A 22,707-nucleotide genomic window follows, 5' to 3' on the forward strand; every position below is an offset into this window, starting at 1 on the left:
TGAAGGAGTGACGAACCTGATTCCAGTTGTAATCATGGTACTCGAGCAAGGAAGGAGAAAGGGCACGGCAATGCCAATGTCTTCTATAAACACCTAACTAGATACAACTACTCTATGGGAAGCATTATGTTGTGTGTTCTAGTGCTTATAGGGACCGATGTTTTTATATAGGCCAAAAGCTAGGGTTTTCATCCATAAAGGAAACCCAAACATACTTTCTTAACCTCCACATCAAGTATTATAATCATATTCAATTAAGGATTCCATCAATCCTATTTCCAATATAAGACACCTTATATAGGATTGATATCTTTAAGAGATCAAATCACAATCAACATATTCTCCAATATGACATTCCTATTACATGTAGTAGACCACTTAAAGATTGATTTATATTGGATAAATCCAACATCAGTGTCTAAAATGGATTATGTTTGGGGTGATGTAAATTGGTACCATTGTGAAGATGTTGAGCTTGACGAGTCAAAGATTTGTGAAGTGGTTGGTTTCAAGTGTTGCGAATGTCGGGGTATAAAATCACTTGTGTGTTTTTACACTGATCCTAAAAATATAAAGATAGTAAAGAACAAGAAGGTTCGTGCTGGGAGAGCTAAACCACTTATTGGTGTATAACATGTCTCACTTCAATTTTAAAAGTTTTAAGCTAAAAATAAAAATATTTAAAGTTAACAACCTGGATCGATACATATCTTTCAACAGCCAAACCACAAAGAAAGTTGGGTATAAATCTTGAAATTTTTAAGCAAAAAACAAATGCACTATTTTTCCATAGATTTTCAAAAAAGGAAAAAGAAAAGAACGCAAGTGGGCACAAATCTATGAAATAATCATAAATATTTTATAAACAATTATATGCAAGTTATTACCTAGTTTTGCCCTAATTGCATCTTAGTTACTAATCTATAAATATGAGGAAAGATAGATTAACAACAACAATTTATACAAATTGAAAAAGTACAGAGAAATTGAAATAAGCCTAAGCAAGAGTAGCACTTCTACAATTTGTAGAAGACACCAGTTTCTTGGTTTTTTCAATTTTAAACCGTGTTCCACTTGTTGAAACATTTAGATATAAACAAAAATTTTAAAAAAATAATAAACTTTACAATCCGCATCGATACACATCTTTCAATTCTCAAACCACTAACAAAGTGGAATATAAATGTTAAAACTTTTAAGCAGAAAATAGATATACATTATTTTTCCGAGTGAAGTTTTTTGAATTGTGCAATCCATATAGATCATGTCAGTAAGAAAAAGTACTTTAATCCGGAAGAAGACCAACCTTTAGAGCAAAAAAATATCAGTAGTTTCTATAATTATATCTTAAAAATTCAGAATAACAAAAATAAAAAAATAATACACACCTTGTCGCTCCTCTAATGACTTCACCTGTGGTATAGTCTTTAAGTACCCAATCATGTCTAGTGCCAATTCTCCCTTCCCTTGACACAATGTTTCTATTTCAACATTGCTCCTATACCACAAACCCACATTTTAAGTTTCACTTTCAAGATTAGAAATCAAAACCCGAACTGTAATATAGGAGAACGCCCACCAAGCTGGATATTTGTAGGTTTCAATATGCTTGCGAGCAACCTATATGAGATGCATTTTCCTCATGGTGGTGGTGGTCGCAAATCCACCGGTTGAAAAGCCAACAACTTGAGAATGGTTGCATCTTACCTCCTGTAGCATAAATGTTCACAACAAAATAAAAATCATTAAAAGAAGACCAATTGTTTCCTAGTGAAAATTTTCAATTAGTCAATCGACAAAATACAGTAGTACTAATCATTGAATGAAGAGAACTAAATCACACAATGCCTTTAATTTACTTCAAGGCAACTAAGATTTCAAGAAAATAAAAGACCACTTAATTAAATCAGAAATTTCAATGATCAAATACTTACAGTAATTTGGTAACACAACCAATTAGTACAATAGCGATGCAGAATTGTATTTGAGCAGTATGTCAAAAGAAAGACAACACTGTGTAAATAAGTGCCTCTTTGGCTGATTCGGTGCATGTATCATAACTTTAACATTAGTTTTATACGGTGAATCTAATTGAGCAGGTTAGTTGAAAAACATGTGTCGGCAGTAAAGTATATTTTGAAAATCTAAGAAGTTAATCAGGAAAAAAGGAAAACACAACCCCACTTATTTCACATAAGAAATGCGTATATTATCAATTTCCAATAAACAAATGATGAAAGCTCATCTGCCTTCTCAATTTTTAAGGTATCCCTCTAAATGAAATCACTCAAAATCAAGAAGTAATTGATCAAAGCACTGTTGGAACCCCCAGTCCCACATCGGACAGAGGGAGAAGAGAAGAGTGATTTAAATAGAAATACCCCTCTCTAACTAATATCAAGATCTTTTGTGATAAAATCCCACACTTGAGGATTGTGCAGGTGGTTAAGTGGGGACAGTATCGGTGTTGTTGGAGTGGACCCTCGGCCCGTCGACCTGAAAATTTCTACACATCGGACAGAGGAAGAAGAGAAGAGTGCTTTAAATAGAAATACCCCCTCTAACTAACATCGAGCCCTTTTGTGGGACTGGGGGTTCCAACCAGCACTCCTGCCTTCTTAAAGATATTATCGATTGAAATAAAATCACACAAATGAAACTAGAAAAAAAAAAGCACAAACCCACTTATTCAAATAAGAAATACATATACAATAAGGAAGAAGTGGAAGCAGGGAGAGCATACGCAACCAACAACAGCCTTCCATCTCTTGCCAAATCTTAGATTTTTCACCGGAGGGAACCAAACGCAAAATTCGCTTTAGCCGGCAAAGCCTCCACAAATTGCCATAACTCTCCGCAAAACCAAACAGTTAAGGTTTCGTTCAAATTAACACAAATCCAAAATAACAACTCATATACTGGTGTTATAGAACCTACCTGAGTTCAATAGAAGTGACGATGATCTAAAGAAAGATCATGCCCAGACTGCACTTAAAAGAATTAACCATGGCAATACATAGTATTAGAGCTGCCAAAAATAAAGACACACACAAAAATATAAAATTTGGTTCTGCAAAAGCCCCAAAGGGAAAAGCTGAAACCACTCACCTACAACACATATGGCTTCCAAACCCGCACACAAAAGGCCCAAAAAAAACAAAAATCAGGCTCCCCTAAAACTGAAAACAAAACCAAACTACACACCCATACGCAGTTGAATCGAACACCCACATGCAGGATCTGAGGACAGCAACAAAACCTCTAAAATCACAAAACAGAAATTTTGAACAGAAAACCCATCCGCAAATGCAAAATCACAGCAAAGAAAATGAAAGAACTATATTTGATAAAACCATAAAATTCACCAGGAAAAGCTAGCTTTTGTAGGTAAAAGTTTTGTCGAATCCAAGTAAACAACCGAAGAAACTTGTATTGGCTGATTAGTTTTTCCACAACAAAACACCCTTAGTAATTTGTGACAGAAAGATCGCAAGGTTAGAGACAAAGAGGACGCGGCGTTTGGAGCGAAAGATAGCAAGGCTGGAAAGCAAAGAAAAGACGGTCCAAAGCAAGAGAAGCAGAGAACTGTAAGAAAGAAAAATGGAAACGGAAAGGAAAAGGGGAGAAGAAAAGTGGAGGGAGCACGCGTTGCAAAGCGATGGTCGACACGTGCATCCAATGGGCAAAACCGTATTTTTACTGTACAAAGCAGACCATAAAGGAGGAAAGAGAGGGGCAAAATGGTCATTGCACTGGTCATCAACAATGCCCCCCGAAAACTGGGTTTTAGTATCTAGGATATTGTCCAAAAAGAATATGATCTCAGGAGATATTGTTTATCGTAGTTTTGCTTATGCATGTTTAAGGGTAGAAGGAACATATATGGTGAGCGAGGATGTGAGCTCTGTTAACAAATCACTGTATTCTTCAGCTTATGACAATAGGTTCTGTTGTATGATAGTCATGTGGTAACTCTAAATGGAGATATACAGTTTATGAAGAGAGTTTTTGTGGTATATATGATTCTTCATGCTTGGGAAGGAATTTTAAGTGCTTCATTGGTATCTAAATTATACATCGTTTGATGCATTTTGAAACTTGTAAGATTAGTCTTCTGTGTTGACTGTTGTTAAGGTTACTAATGATGTTCAAGTTTCAAATCCTTCTTTTGTGGATGTTTCGTTTCTCCATCATTAATCATCTTTGATAGTAAGGTTTGATTATTATGTGAGTTTATTGATAAATTTTAGTTTTAATGTTCATTTTACCTTGTACTTGATTGTAATTAATAGGATAAAAAAGACAACTCACATTTAAAGTTTACGTTGGTTGTAGGATGAGGTCATACGGGTTCAAATAAAATATTTTTTTCTTTACATGCACACAGATCCATGTGGGGCACATATTAAAGTTTGCAAGATGGTACCAAAGTACTCTTCCAGTGCTAGTGGTTTAGGCTTTGTACCTTTTTATGCATGGTGTTGGGTTCAACTCGTGATCCTGCTTCGCTATTTTTAATTTTTGAAAATTTATAAACTTCTTAAGCAGATAAATTTACATGAACATGCTTCAAACTCGATACCTTTTTGAAGATAGAAACACTCTTATCCACTCAAGCAAGCTTATTTTTTTGCACTTCTATTTTATAGATAACAAAGTTAGAAAAATAATAAAGAAAATACATCATCACAAAAATGAAGGGTTTTCGTCTAAGTTTTACACAGGGCCTATGAATGCTCAGGCCGACCCTATCTCCAACACACCTCATGCTTGGCCCCATATGGGTCACATGGGAAACCAATTCCCACATCGGAAACCCAACAATTCATTCATTCACTAGAGCCATTGGAACTCTTCAAAGGCCCATTGGTACTTTTAAGTTGGAATTAGCGCAACCTTTCAAAAGCACATTTTAAGGATACAAGTTCAAGTCCAATAAATCAAGCTCAGGACAATCGGAAGAATAACCTACTTTGATACCATAATAAACTTTTTAGGCCATCATGGTCAACCACCAACATCACCAATATAATCCCAACTTAACTACCTATACTACGTGTTGAGTTTTGTTAAAGGCTTTGATAATATTAGAAGTGAATATTCCACATTTAAGTTATATATTATTTTTCATATATCGATATGGAACTCTATTTTCCAACAAAACCGTGTTGCTAAATATTTGGTGTCGACCATTATGATGAAATTAGATGTGGGAGTGGTTTTAGATTTCTTCGAACGTGCCACACGTATATATGTAGTAATGACTTATTGTAGTTCAGACATTTTCCTTGTGTGCAATATCATGTGTTTGTATCGTGCCAGTTTATGGCATAGGTAATTGTTCTATTTTTTATCTATCATTGAGAAATGTTGGTGCGTTCGGGTGATTTTCTCACGCTGATTTTGATTTGATCGATTGAACATGCTTAATTATGATTTGGAATTGCAATTAAAATGTTTTGTGGTATTTGTTTCTTATCATGAACAAGGCGACCCCAAAGGTAAGTAATGCCGTATGTATTGATCATCCCTACGACACCATATTTTCTATGCATATAATCCCAAGGAGATGATGCGGTAACAGTGACAACAATTTGTGTTTTTATTTTTAGAAATCATGATTATGTTGGTAATTAATCTCGCACATTAAATTTTGACAAACTCTGATTTTGTTGTTAATTCATAAGAATAATATTAATTTTGAAAACCAAAGGTCTTGAAAAAAAAAAAATTAAAACTAAGCGATTGAGCTAAGAAACAACCAATAGAGTACAAGCTTAACGACGATAATGCCAGAAAATCCAAAATATCTGAAGTCATGACAACTGGAATAAAGGAAATTTGAATGAACTTTTGGGATATTATTTGAAAATTTGAGCCAGATATTGCATTAAAGTTTTCCTAATTGTTTTTACCCGCGTATCAACTTTCCTAGCTAAAGCAAGTGGCTCCCGTTTAATTCCTTTTTTATTCAAAACGCATCCATGTTCATTGTACACGTCTTCTATGCATGTTCTGTCTTTGCTATATATATATATATATGTATAGAGCTAGGTTTTGTTCTTCTCTACATTTGTGTGCAATGTCTCGTCTTCTTTGCCGCTTCTACTCTCTTCATGATGTACTTTCTCCCTCTCCTTGTCTCTCTCTAGATCTCTTGTCCAAAATGTCTTTCCCATGTGAGAGAACTAGCTCATCAGAAGACAACGTAGCTATTGAAGACCCATTGAATGCGAGCTGATTAATCAAAGGATGTGCCCTAACTTGGAGGACGTTGGGATAACCCTGATGTATCCCCGTCTCATGGTTTGATGGTCTTGATGCATGAGATTTAGTCAAACTCGGATTTGAAAGGATTTTAAAAGACTTTAAAATCCTAATGTAGTCAGTTAAAAGATTTTAAAAGATTTTAGAATCCATGCAAATCTAATTGTAGTCCATTGAGATTTTATTAGAGATTTTAAAGTCTATCCAAATCTAAGTGTGTTAAAAAAAAATTAAGATTTTAGAGGATTTCAATAAGTTGTGGATTTTGTGGCATTTGAGAACAAGAAATATATATAACCAAGACAAAAAAGAATCCAACCTCACCCCCTAGGATTTCAAATCTTTTTCCATCTAGGTAGTCCACAAATCTCTATCAACCTCAGCCACACACAGGTAACCACCATATACTTTGGTGGAATCTCTTTTTGTAAGCATTTCACAGTATTGTACACAGTTTGAGCTAGATTTTTTTTTTTTTTTTTTTATGAGTTCTCGAGTCAGAGGAGAATCACATTGATGCTCAACAATTAAAACCTAATGTAGTGTTCAACATCGTTGATCCCTACTCTACAGAATATTAGTTTGAAGCATTCAAGGATATATCATATATAGGAATAGGATCACAATGTTGCAAATGAAAATTTCGATACTGCATGTAATTTACACGGATCTAAACATCATATGTGTATTTTGCAACAATGGAAAAAGGAAGCTAGAGATATAGGCTTGGTTGACTGCAAGGTGTGCAAGGGTTCAGGTAACAGTTTCTGATGCAAGCTCTTAGTTGATGTTGGTCTTGTTCTTCTGTCTTCTCCTCAAATTTGGTGTGACAATATTTCTGCCATTTCATTGGCTAGAAATCCAATCTTCCATGCTCGAACTAAGCATGTGGAGATTGATTATCATTACATTTGGGAACAGGTGCTTGCTAATCAAGTTCAAGCTCTGTTTGTGTGCACTCAAGATCAGGTTGCAGATATCTGCACCAAGGCACTGTCCAAGCACAGATTTCATCTTCTTAGGGACAAACTCTCTCTTCGGCTACCTCAGTTAGGTTTGAGGGGGGGATAATAAGGGTAAAACTGTAAATAGTTAAGTTTGTTAGAAGTTGTTACAAGGAAGTTATGGTAGTTTGTAATTAGTTAGTGATTAGTTGGATAAAGATGTAATTTGCTTGTTGGCCAATACTAGTGAGTCACTAGTATATATATACATCACTGTGTAACTTTATTAATTGATGAAATGAAAGAGTAATTTTCTCATTAAGACACCTATGTAATTTTACGTGTCTAGTCGAATGTGAAATGAAAGAGCAATAAATCAAGCCGAGGACAGTCGAAAGAATAACCTCCTTTGATACAATAATAAACTTTTTAGGCCATCATGGTCAACCACCAACATCACCAATATAATCCCAACTTAACTACCTATTACTACGTGTTGAGTTTTGTTAAAGGTTTTGATAATATTAGAAGTGAATATTCCACATTTAAGTTATATATTATTTTTCATATATCGATATGGAACTCTATTTTCCAACAAAACCGTGTTGCTAAATATTTGGTGTCGACCATTATGATGAAATTGGATGTGGGAGTGGTTTTAGATTTCTTCGAACGTGCCACACGTATATATGTAGTAATGACTTATTGTAGTTCAGACATTTTCCTTGTGTGCAATATCATGTGTTTGTATCATGCCAGTTTATGGCATAGGTAATTGTTTTATTTTTATCTATCACTGAGAAATGTTGGTGCGTTCGGGTGATTTTCTCACGGTGGTTTTGATTTGATCGATTGAGCATGCTTAATTATGATTTGGAATTGCAATTAAAATGTTTTGTGGTATTTGTTTCTTAACATGAACAAGGCGACCCCTAAGGTAAGTAATGCCGTATGTATTGATCATCCCTACCACACCATATTTTTTAGCGTATAATCCCAAGGAGATGATGCGGTAACAGTGACAACAATTTGTGTTTATATTTTTAGAAATCATGATTATGTTGGTAATTAATCTCGCACATTAAATTTTGAGAAACTCTGATTTTATTGTTAATTCATAAGAATAATATTAATTTTGAAAACCAAAGTTCTTGAAAAAATAAAAATTAAAACTAAGCGATTGAGCTAAGAAACAACCAATAGAGTACAAGCTTAACGACGATAATGCCAGAAACTCTAAAATATCTGAAGTCATGACAACTGGAATAAAGGAAATTTGAATGAACTTTTGGGATATTATTTGAAAATTTGAGCCAGATATTGCATTAAAGTTTTCCTAATTGTTTTTACCCGCGTATCAACTTTCCTAGCTAAAGCAAGTGGCTCCCGTTTAATTCCTTTTTTATTCAAAACGCATCCATGTTCATTGTACACGTCTTCTATACATGTTCTTTCTTTGCTATATATATATATATATAGAGCTAGGTTTTGTTCTTCTCTACATTTGTGTGCAATGTCTCGTCTTCTTTGCCGCTTCTACTCTCTTCATGATGTACTTTCTCCCTCTCCTTGTCTCTCTCTATATCTCTTGTCCAAAATGTCTTTTCCATGTGAGAGAACTAGCTCATCAGAAGACAACGTAGCAATTGAAGACCCATTGAATGCGAGCTGATTAATCAAAGGATGTGACCTAACTTGGAGGACGTTGGGATAACCCTGATGTATCCCCGTCTCATGGTTTGATGGTCTTGATGCATGAGATTTAGTCAAACTCGGATTTGAGAGGATTTTAAAAGACTTTAAAATCTTAATGTAGTCAGTTAAAAGATTTTAAAAGATTTTAGAATCCATGCAAATCTAAGTGTAGTCCATTGAGATTTTATTAGAGATTTTAAAGTCTATCCAAATCTAAGTGTATTAAAAAAAATTAAGATTTTAGAGGATTTCAATAAGTTGTGGATTTTGTGGCATTTGAGAACAAGAAATATATATAACCAAGACAAAAAAGAATTCAACCTCACCCCTTAGGATTTCAAATCTTTTTCCATCTAGGTAGTCCACAAATCTCTATCAACCTCAGCCACACACAGGTAACCACCATATACTTTGGTGGAATCTCTTTTTGTAAGCATTTCATAGTATTGTACACAGTTTGAGCTAGATTTTTTTTTTTTTTTTTATGAGTTCTCGAGTCAGAGGAGAATCACATTGATGCTCAACGATTAAAACCTAATATAGTGTTCAACATCGTTGATCCCTACTCTACAGAATATTAGTTTGAAGCATTCAAGGATATATCATATATAGGAATAGGATCACAATGCTGCAAATAAAAATTTCGGTACTGCATGTAATATACACGGATCTAAACATCATTTGTGTATTTTGCAACAATGGAAAAAGGAAGCTAGAGATAGGCTTGGTTGACTGCAAGGTGTGCAAGGGTTCAGGTAACAGTTTCTGATGCTAGTTTCCTGTATTATTATGACCCTTAGACCTTAATTGGGCATGTATGATCATCGAAGGACATGATCGATTTAGGATTTTGGTTAATAATACTCTCTTACAATTCTAATTTTTTAATGTCTGTGGTACTACAAGCACTATTGAAGTACCACATCGTATGTCTGTGGCAAAAGAGCAGTCTGTGGTGATGGTTGCTAGTGGTGTAGTGCTCAAAAGCTCACCAAAGTTATGTTGATCTATCAATTGAGAAAGAGATGGAGCCGTGATGGTGTGATAGGGGACCCAAAAAGGGAGGGGTTAAAGTGGCTATCGAGTACAATAGGGCAAGGGGAAAAGATTTTTCTTTTTTTTTTTTCAATAAAAAAAATTATATGAAAATCCACCACAATCCATCAAAATCTACAAACCAAGTCCATTCAAATTCTTTAAAATCCATATATGAATTTTACAAGAGTCTTAAATCCTCCTAAATCCTATCAAATCTAAATTCTACTAGAGCCTTAATGAGAACGTATAGATTTAAAATTCTACTAGGTTCTTTTCTATTTTTAGTTGGTTTATTCGTAAAAGTATAACTCACTGGCTACTTAGTATTACAATTTAGTAGTATTACAGACATAAAAAATCAAACTTTTGTGCGATGAGATTGATTGTCGAGGTAAAGATTTATGATGTATGAGAAATATCCAAAACATGGACGGGCAAGCTCGGATGACAAAGTGAGTTAGAACGATAAATTATATATACAGTTGATTTTGTTTAGTATAGGTCCGATTCTTGGTCAGAAATATAGTGAAACACCTTTCCTATTCTTTCCCCGGACCCCACCATAATATATATTTTATATATACAGTTTGATTTTTTGTTCAGTATACCATATGTCTTGGTTTTATAAAGCATAAGAAAAGGACAATATTAGCACGAGGGAGAGAAAAGTTTCAGATGCGTAAATGCAGAATGTGAAGGATGCGAGCTGATTAATCACACGATGTGCCCCAATCTAGAGGAAAAAAATGAAGTCAGCGAAGAAGTGGGATCAACAAGAGCTGATTGGCACGACTCAACGATTTACATGGAAAGGGATGTGCTATCCAAACACCCTTTTTTATTTCTCACATAAAAGAAGCAAAAGATAGTTCTTATGCGACACAAATGAAGCAGAAATATTTTTTTTATGCTAGAACTTTTTTTTTTTTTTGCTAACAATCACCGCCAAATAGTGCAGCCACATAAAGTCACCACGGGAACTGGACCACAAAAGTCATCATTAGTAGACGAGACCGAATAATACAACACTCAAAGCGAAAACCAAATACAACCATCATTGCAGCGTGGTCACAACACTCATTATGCGAGACAATGGACTAGCTCAAAACTAAACTAACCTAAATTAAACTAAACTAGGCTAAAATAAACTAATCCGAGAAGGGAACCACAAAATGGATACCATCCAATGGAAGGATAAGACCCTCAGGCAAGGACCATAGTGGTGCCACAGCACAAGATGGGTCCAGCTGCCACATCCACAAATCCAGTAGAGCAGTAACAATGAACCGCTCGTGGCAAAAGTTCCAAATGCAACCACCGACAAGAAGGCCAAACAGAGCCACCATCAGATTTGCATGCCCAAACCAAAGCAGCACCACCAAGGAGGTGCTGCGCTCTAATTCGAGAGCTTAAGCTGGTAAGAAGTGGTTGGAATCTCAAGGCCAGCAGCCACACAAGGCACTCTAAGCTAATGTCTACTGATACTGCGACTAAAACCATAACATGGGTCTTCATTAATACTAAGAATGTGGATGGAGCTCGTAAGTGTGAGATACCATGGTTCATGATCAAGTGAAGAATGATTGGTCCAAGACATTACTCTTTTATATATGGGTTTTTATCACAAATGGTCCCTGAAATTGACCCTTACCATCAAGATGATACCTGAAATTGAAAATCAATCAATATAGTCCCTGAAAATAGGTGTCGCAAATCAACGTGGTCCTTCCGTCAAATTATGTTAAAAATTATGTTCATGACTAATGTGGCACAAAAATGGGCCTCACAAGATTTACGAATTTTTATCACAAATGGTCCCTAAAATTGAAAATCAGTTAATGTAATCCTTGAAAATAGGTGTTGCAAATCAACATGATCATTCCGCCACAATTCTGTAAAAAAAAAAAAAATTGTTATGTGCTGATGTGAGTTTAATAATAATTAATTAAAAAAGTTGTCTAAACACCTTTTGAGCAATGAAATTTTTTTCTTATGGTAGGACCTACTTTGAAGATTTGGGACACTTACTTATGGGACTACATTGATCAATTTTCAATTTCAGAGACCATTTTGATGTCGCATGTCAATTTTAGGGATCATTTTAATGTTGCAGGTCAATTTTAAGGATCATTTGTGAGGGAAAAAAAAAGACTTATGGGACTTATTTATGTGCCACATCAGCACTTAACGGAATCTTTAACATAATTGTGACGGAAGGACCACATTCACCTATTTTCAGGGACTACATTGATTGATTTTCAATTTCAGGGACCATCTTGATGGTGAGGGTCAATTTCAGGGACCATTTGTGATAAAAACCCTTTATATAAATATATGCTTACATGTGATGTGATAGTGCATATGAAGAAGTGTTTGGTTTGAAGATCCCAATATATTTTGACAGTTAATGTAGTTGAAAGAAATTGACTTTGCATTTGTGTGTTAGTGAAAATTATCTGTCAAGTTTGGAAATGTATGAAGCATACAGTTAGTTGAAAGAAATTGCTTTGCATTTGTGTGTTAGTGAAATAATATATGTCAACTTTGGAAATGTAGTTGAAAGAAAACACCTCAATCAATTTGACGAGGACATAATTAATTTTGAAAACCAAGTTTTTCAAAAAATTAAAATCAAGTGATTAAGCAAGAAAAAACTCATACAAAAAAAAAAAATTCAATAATAGAAATGCCACCAAATCTTAAAATGCTAATCAGAACAAAATTTTGAACCAGATATTGTCGAATACTTTTCCTTTAATTTGTGACTTGACCACCAACTTAATTTCATAATTGACGAAAGGAACAACAATAACGATGTCCCCAACTCACCAAACACAAGACTCATAATTGAAAATTGAGCCATATATTGTTTAACATATTTTTTTAATTTTATCGGCCAGTAAACTTTCCTAATTGACAAAACTTAACATAAATGAAGGCCTGAAATAAAATTTTTTTTTTTTTTTTCAAAACATCTCCATGCTTAATGTACATGCATTTATCAAATTGATTGAGAAAACATCCCAATCAATTTGATAAGAACAAAATTAATTTTGAAACCCAAGCTTTTGAAAACTTTAAAATCAAGGGCTTAAGCTAAGAAAAACCCTATTCGGGCAACTATTTCACTTGGAGAAGGCTCCTTGGACCTCTGCACAGTTCTCCAAGGGATTAGCACTTTGATGTATGTATTTGGTAGTCGGGCTCTTGCTTGCCTTGTATGCTGCAATAAGAGCTTAAAGTTAGTTCTGAAATGTGCCTTTGTGGGGCCTTAGCCATAGGCCTTGAGGCTCACAATCAAAACTAACTAAATGTTTAGGCGTGCCACTACTATCTCAATATAGTAGATGTAGAAAAAGTATGTTTTAAGTCAATTACCTGCACCCCAGGTTACTTAGACTTCATGTTATCAAAAAATTGTCGTGGATGAGTTAAGTCCACATTAAGTTCTTTTTCTTGCCTTGTAAACAAGGACTTTTAGTTCATGATCTTGTATGTTCAAATGGAGGGAGTCCAGAACCCCTTAAATCATTTGTTTAGTTCCAAATTGCTCTTAATGAATATATCCATTAAGCTAACCAGATCCAAATGAAAATGGGACTCTCAAAATAGAAAAACAGGTGGAAATGACTTGAATACATACTGAAAAGTACATTAAGCAATAGATCTACTAATTTAGAGAACAAACAAAGAGACTCAGGCAAGATTTCACTTTGTCTGGCAAGGTTGAACCTCTTGCAACCACTTCTCTTTGAGTTTACAGGGGTTGTATGCTAAAAAAGGATGGATGCTAAATAAGTTTACACAAGGGAATCAATACTACACCACTAAGGGAGGTAGCAAAGCTTTTATACCAGACAAGAGATAGCTTTTCTAAAGAACTATTAGCTAAAATGACTAAATCTGGGACGATTTTAGCTTTTAGATGCAAATATGGCTCGAAAGCAGAGTTTGTATGTTTGTTTGTTTGATTGGTTGAGTGTCCTTGTCTTCAATATCTTTTCTTCCTTTTATAGGCAATTTGGCCTAGTTGCTGTAGTTTTTTCTTTGGCCTAAAAACACTAAAAGGGTAATCAGTCATCAGCTTTTTACTTGTAATGCCATTGGTAATGAGTCAAGCAAGCCCCTAGGGCCTGGTATGACAAGTTAACCACTGCCTTGAAGTCTCTGGGTTTTTCAGGTTCATCAAATGATCATTCATTATTTGTAAAGAAGGATCCTGCATTGGTTTTCATTTTGGTCTACGTTAATGATATTATTGTTACTGGACCCAATGCTCAACTCTGTCAAGCCATTATTTCTCAGCTCAGTTCATTATTCCCTATCAAAGATCTTGGTCCTCTTCATTATTTCCTTGGTATTGAAGTCAAGAGGTCATCATCTGGTATACTTTTCTCTCAGAACAACTACATTCTTGATCTTCTCTCCAAGGCACATATGGAAAGGTTCCAAACCTTGTGTTACTCCACTTAGTACAACCAAATTGGATCATGAATCTTCTCTGCTTGATAAACCTGAGGAATATAGGTCTTTGGTTGGTGATTTGCAATACTTAAATGGACACAGCTTGATCTATCTTATGTTGTCAATTTGGTTTGTCAATTTATGCACAACCCGAGACAAGCTTGCTTTCAGGCAGTCAAATGCATTCTCAGATATCTAAGGGGCACTCTATCTTTTGGATTATGGTTTCCAAAATGTGCTAAATCTCTTACTCTCACTACTTTGTCTGATGCCGATTGGGCAGGTTGCAGTATTGATCAACGATCTACTGGGGCGTTTTGTGTCTATTTGGGAGACTCACTTATAAGTTGGAGTGCTAAGAAACAGCCTGCATTGGCTCGATCCTCGATAGAAGCTGAATATCAATCATTGGCCAACATTGCAGCTGAATTGACATGGATATGCAAGCTCCTAGTTGATGTTGATCTTGTTCTTCCGTCTTCTCCTCAAATTTGGTGTGACAATATTTCTACCATTTCATTGGCTAGAAATCCAATCTTCCATGCTCGAACTAAGCATGTGGAGATTGATTATCATTACATTTGGGAACAGGTGCTTGCTAATCAAGTTCCAGCTCTGTTTGTGTGCACTCAAGATCAGGTTGCAGATATCTGCACCAAGGAACTGTCCAAGCACAGATTTCATCTTCTTAGGGACAAACTCTCTCTTCGGCTACCTCAGTTAGGTTTGAGGGGGGGGGATAATCAGGGTAAAACTGTAAACAGTTAAGTTTGTTAGAAGTTGTTATAAGGAAGTTATGGTTGTAATTTGTGAGTGATTAGTTGGATAAAGATGTAATTTGCTAGTTGGCTAATACTAGTGAGTCACTAGTATATATATACATCACTGTGTAACTTTATTAATTGATGAAATGAAAGAGTAATTTTCTCATTAAGACACCTATGTAATTTTACGTGTCTAGTCGAATGTGAAATGCCAGAGTTTTCAGTGCAAGATAATCTTCTTCTTTTGTATTTGAATTTTAATTGTGTGATTATGGAAGTCAAATTGCTATTATGGAAGTCAAAGTCCATCTGGTAAAATCTTGTAATTGATATGCCAACATGATTATATATTTAAGCTTTGTGTTTTATATTTCGGCCCCTCCAATTATAAAATTCTAGCTTCGGCACTGTATAAATATTTCGTTTACTATTCACTGAATTCATAATTCATTTCCGTATCATTCTTATATAAGAAAGTGATCACCAAAGGCAAGGCAGTTGAGAGGTGCATCAGCATTAACAGAAACCAAACAGGAACCTGAGGCATTATAATTGCTGCTGATTGTTCTATGGTCTTATGAAGTGTACATTAGACATTAGCTCGCATTATATTCTCTACATGTGAAAGTTTTTTGTTGCATATTTACGTGGATGGTTATTAGTCGTTAATGTTAGTGGGTTTATTAAGTTATTTCATGCACGACGTGATGGCTGAGAGAGCAATAGCGATTCTTAATGTTTGTGGGTTTATTAAATGATTTCAAGCACAACGTGATTATTGAGAGAGCAATAGCGATTATATAATGTATTTAAGTTTATTAAGTGATTTCATGAATGACGTGAGAGCAATAGTGATATTATACTCCCAACGTTGGAAAGATTTTTTTGCGGGTTCACATGATGCTTAGTTGTTAATGTTTGTTGGTTTATTTAGCGATTACATGCACGACGTGATGGCTAAGGGACAGCAGGAGTGATTGTATATATTCCCAATATAGGAAAGCTTTTTTTTATCGATTTACATTGATGGTTCTCAACCGTTAATGTATGTAACTTTATTAATTATGCGATTCCATGCACGACATGATGACTAAGAGAGCAATAGTGATTGCATGAATGGTTATCCGTCGTTATGTATGTGAACTTTTTAGGTGATTGCATACAAAACGTTAACATTCCTCAATATCATTGATGCAATTGTATGTCCATTCAAGCTTCAGATATATCAAAACCCTCCTCTAATTGGACATTCAAAAGAAGAGTAAGACTCCACGCCAGGCCAGACTCTGTGGAGTCCAAACATTTGCAACTGTCACTTGTGGAAACCTACTCAGTTTAGAGCCCCAAAAAGGATACTCAATGCCAGATTGGACTAGTACTTGTAATACAAAGAGTTCGAATCCCCTTCCTCGTAGTCAGATTAGTTTGAAACAAAGAGTTAGATCATTTTTCAGTAGGTTTCAAATACGGAAGCATAAGTTTTCCAGAAACAGGTAAACATATAATTGTAAGAGCTGCAAAAAGATAATACAGTCATTCGGTCCAGGCCAATAGCCAGACGGTATAAGTAATTAAACACCTATGACAGCATTTCAGATCAGCATGCACACGAGATCAAAAGCAAGAAAAGAAACAAAACAAAAAACAGAAGTAGAAATAGAAATTCGGACCTCATGCGTCTACAATGACCATGCAATACACATATTTCTCACCGGCCATTAGGCTCGACAATCCTTGGTCTGCCTCCCATCTGCTCGAGAAACTTGGAGAGACGCAAATGCTTTGCGGCCCATTGCTCAGCCAACTTCTGCTCCTTTGCTTCTGCATCTCTCCTTAGCCCTGCTAACTGTTCCCTGTATTCTGCTTCGATCCTGTCTAGAGCAGCCTTCTGTTCTTCCCTTAGAGCCTTCACCTTGGCTTCAATCTCTTCCATCTTCTCCGTCCTCCGACAAGCCTTCTCCGAATCCAGTTGCAACTCCACCCTTCTTAACCTCCACGAAGCTTCCTTCTTATGCGCTGCCCAAGCACGGTGCACTTCCTCCAACTCTCTGGAGCACTCCACCAACTCAGATATCACTAGGTTCTCCCCACAAGCGGGAACTACACCATGATGTGGCAAATTTCCCACAACAAAACTACCATCTGATCCTCGATCCTGCTGCAGCCAAGGGATTGGCGGAGAGGGTGCCACTGTCGGGGACAGACTCAGGGTAACAGAAGGAGATGGTGGCCTCACATTGGGGGACACATTGGAATTAGAAAGCCAAGGAGGAAGAATCGTTGGCGCTGGAGAAGATGTTTCCGTATGAAGATAGGCCCCGTTTGAAGTAGCCATGAGATAGGTTGGCGCACGCTCCTTCACCAACTTCTCGGCAAAAGTTTCAAGTATTCTATCGTATTTACCCTCTACAATAGGGTCAGTTATCTTCTTGTTCTTCTGTTCTCTTTGCTGCTTCTCTTTGAACACTTCCCACCACTTGCCCAATCTCTTAGCCGTACGACCAGGGACTTCAGCAGCAATTTTCTTCCACTTATTACCGTGTTTGGCTTGAAGACGAATGACAAGGCGCTGCTCCTCTTCAGTTAGGGATCCTTTCTTAATGCCGGGTTTGAGATAATTCTTCCACCTTTCTAAGCAAGATTTAGCATCCCTGTCTAGGGGTGTGTTCATGCGCTGCGATACAAGGTTCCACTCCCTTGGTCCATATTGCTTCACATATGCACGTAACAAAGCGTCCTCTTCAGCACCCCAACGCTGTCTCTCCTTCATCTCCAGGAGCACGCACAATTGTCCATTGCCTCAAACCAAAACTCTTCATAGTGTATCTGGGATCCAGACGCCATTATATTAGTTGATCTCCTACTGTGATTTTATGATATGTCAATGTCCAAAAGGAATTAAACAGCTGGATAGGAAGGAACTAACTAGCTAAGACCATGAAAACCAAAAGAAGCAGATACAGCTACCAGATGACAGAAACAATGAGGCTAATATGTGCATCAAACGGTAAATTTCCTTTAATGGAATGAAATTGCGGCCACCAGTTGAATGCTCGTTTTAAAACCAGGATAACAATTTCATCGCCCATGCATGCATTTAAGACAAGAAAATAAAGGAACCTCCATAAATTCCTGGTGCCTTCACCAGCCATTCAACCGCTAATAGCCAAATACAGAAACGGCAAAAATTTAAGAAGATGAGCATTCTCATTGTAGTTCAACAGTCGAGACATCAGCAAAATAACAAACTGACAAGTAATGCTGGATTTGACTAGGATTCTGCTAGAGTTTTGATGAACAAAAGGAGAAATGCTTAATCCCGAAAACTGGTAAAATATATTCCAATTGGCATACAACGAACACAATGGCTATTTTTCAGCCAAATCATTAAACTTAGAGAGCATATCGGGTCTGGCACGCGTATAAAAAAAGTTGAGAACAGGGCAGCTCTTTGTAAGAAATCCTTTACATACAAACTTATTAACTTTAGACAGGAAAAGGGACGATGACAAACTATAACATGATATATTTCGAGATGAATAATTCAATTATTTCCATAATTTAATTTACATTGTACTTATTAACTGGTGTACTTATATACAGTAAACGGAAGATAACAAACAAGCACATTATATATTTCACAATGTTTGAATAATTCAGTTATTTACATATCTATTATTTATTTTTAATTTGGTAATTAATAATTAATAGGTATTTATTAAAATATAAACTTATATACTCCCTACTTCAGGGTATATGTAATGACTCAGAATAGCCAGTATAATATGATGAATTAATTTTATATAGGATGTGATTTCCATACTCTCCATTGTACCTCTTGCACTCACCCCTTAATTTTGTTCCTTAAGTTTCTTTGATCCGTTTCATTAAATGTGATGACTCGATTTCATATTACATATTTTAACCGATTTCATATTACATATTTTAACCTATTTTTAGTATATTTTGGTAATTATTTTGGTAGAATTTTGATATTTTGTTTTATATTTTCAACATAGGACATTCGACTTCCTCTGGAGCAAAACATGACCAAATGGATAAATTTTGGAGTGATTCCAATTTAAGGATGTTCGTGAGTCTTTCAAGATGATTGTATCAAAATTCCAAATTTTTGACCATGGCAATGAAATAAAGGTCCAGCGCGCAGCTTTCCAGATTGACGTTTCTGGACGTTTTGGGTATTTTGAAGGTCAAGATGACATATTTTGAGGAAGATTCCTTCTAAGGATTTGTAGGGGACATTTTCAGCTTTAAAAAGAGACCTTTTGGGACCAAATCGGAGTTGATTTGGTCAGTCAAAAGACTAATTTTCTGAAAACTCCGAATTATAGTACAAATAAGAAACCTTTTATTTTCTGTTTTATCATTTAATTATGTTTCCTAGTTTTATTCTAAGACCTTTTCAAGGTAGGATTTTATTTTCTAGTAGTATAAATAAGAAGGGGAACGTACGTGGAGAATTTAGCTGGCTTTTGACGCTTTGTATTTTTAAGGTGTTTTCTATCCTTTTTCTATTTCAATAAAATTCCTTGTGTTTTATGATTGTTAGTAGCTAATTTTTATTTGCTAGGGTAATGTCTTGAGCCTTAGCACGAATATGTAGTTTTTATTTAATTGTTTATGATGTTTAGATAAGTAATCGGATGCAATTCGGTCGGAATTTCACAAAGCGTAATGAGTAATGCACATTTATATTTGATCTGAATGTCACCGACGGATTGCATATTTAATATACGTTCTAACTTGAATGCCACAAGTAGAATATGCATAAGGAAAACCTAACCTTCAAAGTTGCATGGGTATTCATAAGTAATTGGTAAATCTACACAGGATTATTAAAGGAACAGCAGAACCCTAGGCCTTATACAATTTGGTTTTCAAAAACGTTTTCCTTTGTTCTCTTTACTTTGTCAATTTATTTAATTGTTTTTAATTAAGTTCGTTTTTAATATTTTAGGTCATTAAATCAACCTCTTCTAAACTTTGTTTTCAAATAGTTAATTAAGAATTAGTTTAAATACAAATTATTCATTCTATCCCTGCAAAAAACGACCTTACTTGAGCTGCTATACTACGAAAACCTTGTTCTCTTGCAAGTATTTTTAAGTGTTTTTATCCCTACTTTAGTAGATGGTAAAATCCCTATCAAAATGACCAAAAAGAAAGAACCATAACGAAAGAAGGGAGTGCATAAGGTCAAAAGGAAGTGCGGAAGTTACTCCCCTATATATAAACTAAAGTTACCTTTCTCACAACAAAGGTAAAAATATTAGGATTTGTTTGGTATCCTATTTGAAAATTTTTATTATTTTTCAAAACATTTCTTGCAAATAATTTTTTTTAAGACTCAAAAACTTGATTGGTTGCGATTTAAAATTTTTTAAATTTTACGACTTAAACTAAACAAAGAGATCTAAAAAGAGGGGGTCGCAAGAGAATGAGAAAGAGAAGAGAGGGGGAAAGAAAGTAAGAAATGATTGAAGGATATAGAAAGAAGAGAGGAGGATAGGACGAGATAGAAAAGAAGAGGAGTGAGAAAAAGAACTGAGAGAATGAAGAAAACGGATTGGAGGAGAGACGAAAATGTAAAAAAAAAAACAGAAGAGAGAGAGAGATTTGGAGTAAGAAGGGAGGAGGGAGAGAAAAAGAAATGAATGAATTTAAGTTTAAAAACTCTAAAAACTCATTTTTTATATTTTTAGAGAATAGGCTATATTTTTGAGTTAGTCTTGAATTCAATTTTTTAAAATCGTCCTACCAAATACGTTTTTAAGGTCTAAAACTTGAAAATTGTTTTTGAGTTTAAAAAATTAGATTCAAGTAGAGTACCAAACATGCCCTTACATTAAACAAAAAAACAGCATATACTGAAATTAATCGAGGCAACTTATTGATTTTAGGTACAGTAATTCAATCGAGGATCACCAAACAAGGTGAAAAACGAAAACTGATCTCACCAACAAACGCTCAGAAGTTCATCTTAGGATAAAGAAATTAATTCGAGACACCCGATTGTGGACAATAAAACTGATATTCACGTTTGGGCTGCGGATAGACCTTCTTAGCAATCCAATTTTGATCTTATGGTACATTATTTTTTCTTTCCAAAATCGCAACAACCAAAAACACTCAAAAGTGACAGAACACTGCCAGATTACCAATATGTTTATAAATATGCTCCAATCCTTAATTAATGGCCCACTAATAAACCAAAAATTGTCAATGATCAACCAATTAAGAACCAAATAAATAGGCCAACCAACCGCCATGATTTAACAATGAGTAATGCTAGAGAGACACCAAGCCTTGGAATATCACATTTTCGAGAAAAACACTTCAAAAACGATTGACGTTACTGTGGAAGAATGACACCAAATTAACTTGACAACTAATTATCACTTAGAGCAGCAAAACTTATAATTGTCCGAGTGTAATTTTTTTCTAATTTACTATCATAGTTGAGAAAAAGGTAAAAAATTCCGTACTTTATAGCTTAAATGTTTTTATCATCTCTTACTCTGCAATTTGGTTTGTGGGGTTATGGGGTTTTTTTCAAATTTACTCACATGAAAATTTCATCTCTAAAGATTATAAGATCTTACCACACATTGACTTTCACCGACACCATTAAACTAATTAACAAAACAAAGAACAACAATCAATATCAGAATTGAGGCAACACGCATAGAAATTAGTAAATTATAATCAACAACCAACCATGCAAACCAATCGTCACTAAATCACTCTAATACAGCAGATTTTTATCCGCAGAAAACAGAGACTGGAATTGCAGACAAAAACTAAGAACAACCCAAAATCTTGTTTTGAAAAAAGATTATGTTTTTCCCCATAAACCCACAACCCAAATTGTAGAATTGGTGAAAATCAGAACTTTTAAGCTATAAAGTACGAAACTTTTTGCTTTTTTCTCTTAAATATTTGCACAGTTATACGAAATGTGGAAATTAGGAGGATGAGAGAGAGGGACTTACATATCTGCTTAAGTGTACGACGGAACCAACCTTCGTCCACGACGCATCTCCGCCCAAAACTGATAACGGAGAGAATTGGGAGGATGATAAAACAGAGAAAGATGTGATCTTTCTGTGTTTATGTAGCAGACAGAGAAAAAGGGAAGAGAGAGAGAGCGCGTAAACTCCAAAAACAACCCTAGAGAGAGAAAAAATCCCTGGCTAGAGAGAGAAGTGAAGAAAAAAGGACAGAAGAGACTAGACTTATAGTGTGTAGAGAGAGAGAGAGAGAGAGAGAGAGATGGAATGAGACGAAGAGGAGGGGAGAAATCTGACAGAGAGCGTAAAAGAGGGGCACGCGAATGGAGAGCCAAGGAGGCAAGAGCAGCCCAAGACGTCCTTTTTATTTTTATCATATTTAGGAAATTTAATTTCCCTAAAATAACACAATTAAATTTGAAAAAATTGAAAAAAGAAAAGAAAAGCAAGGTTTTTACTGCTGAGCTCCACCACAACCATCGCCAGCCTCAAGGACATTTCAAA

The 22,707-nt window shown here is 35.4% G+C and overlaps 1 protein-coding gene and 1 long non-coding RNA gene across 3 annotated transcripts; both read right to left on the reverse strand.

Moving 5' to 3' along the window:
- Window positions 1–1,091: 1,091 nt before the first annotated feature.
- On the reverse strand, window positions 1,092–3,619 carry LOC125472416. The gene is made up of 2 exons (XR_007254360.1): window positions 2,744–3,619; window positions 1,092–1,710 (listed from the first exon to the last, which is right to left on the reverse strand). It is a non-coding gene; the product is annotated as an uncharacterized LOC125472416 (long non-coding RNA).
- A 13,032-nt stretch (window positions 3,620–16,651) lies between these two features.
- Window positions 16,652–22,484, reverse strand: LOC103933794 (transcription factor AS1). 2 transcript variants are annotated; one of them, XM_048573818.1, is made up of 2 exons: window positions 22,186–22,484; window positions 16,652–18,035 (listed from the first exon to the last, which is right to left on the reverse strand). In XM_048573818.1, the coding sequence occupies exon 2, from the start codon at window positions 17,940–17,942 to the stop codon at window positions 16,881–16,883; it is 1,062 nt and encodes a 353-aa protein (XP_048429775.1). In that variant the 5' UTR covers window positions 17,943–18,035; window positions 22,186–22,484; the 3' UTR covers window positions 16,652–16,880. The 2 variants fall into 2 exon arrangements, with proteins under 2 accessions (XP_048429775.1, XP_009341753.1); XM_009343478.3 differs by having other exon boundaries at window positions 16,652–17,998; window positions 22,186–22,460.
- Between the last annotated feature and the right edge of the window lie 223 nt (window positions 22,485–22,707).

The sequence above is a fragment of a genome, unplaced genomic scaffold, assembly GCF_019419815.1.
Source record: "Pyrus x bretschneideri cultivar Hongxiangsu unplaced genomic scaffold, Pyrus_bretschneideri_v1 Contig11, whole genome shotgun sequence".
NCBI lineage: Eukaryota > Viridiplantae > Streptophyta > Magnoliopsida > Rosales > Rosaceae > Pyrus > Pyrus x bretschneideri.

Bases quoted from the DNA above. Each gene is read 5' to 3' on its own strand.
- LOC103933794 (XM_048573818.1), bottom strand. From the start codon at position 17,942: ATGAAGGAGAGACAGCGTTGGGGTGCTGAAGAGGACGCTTTGTTACGT.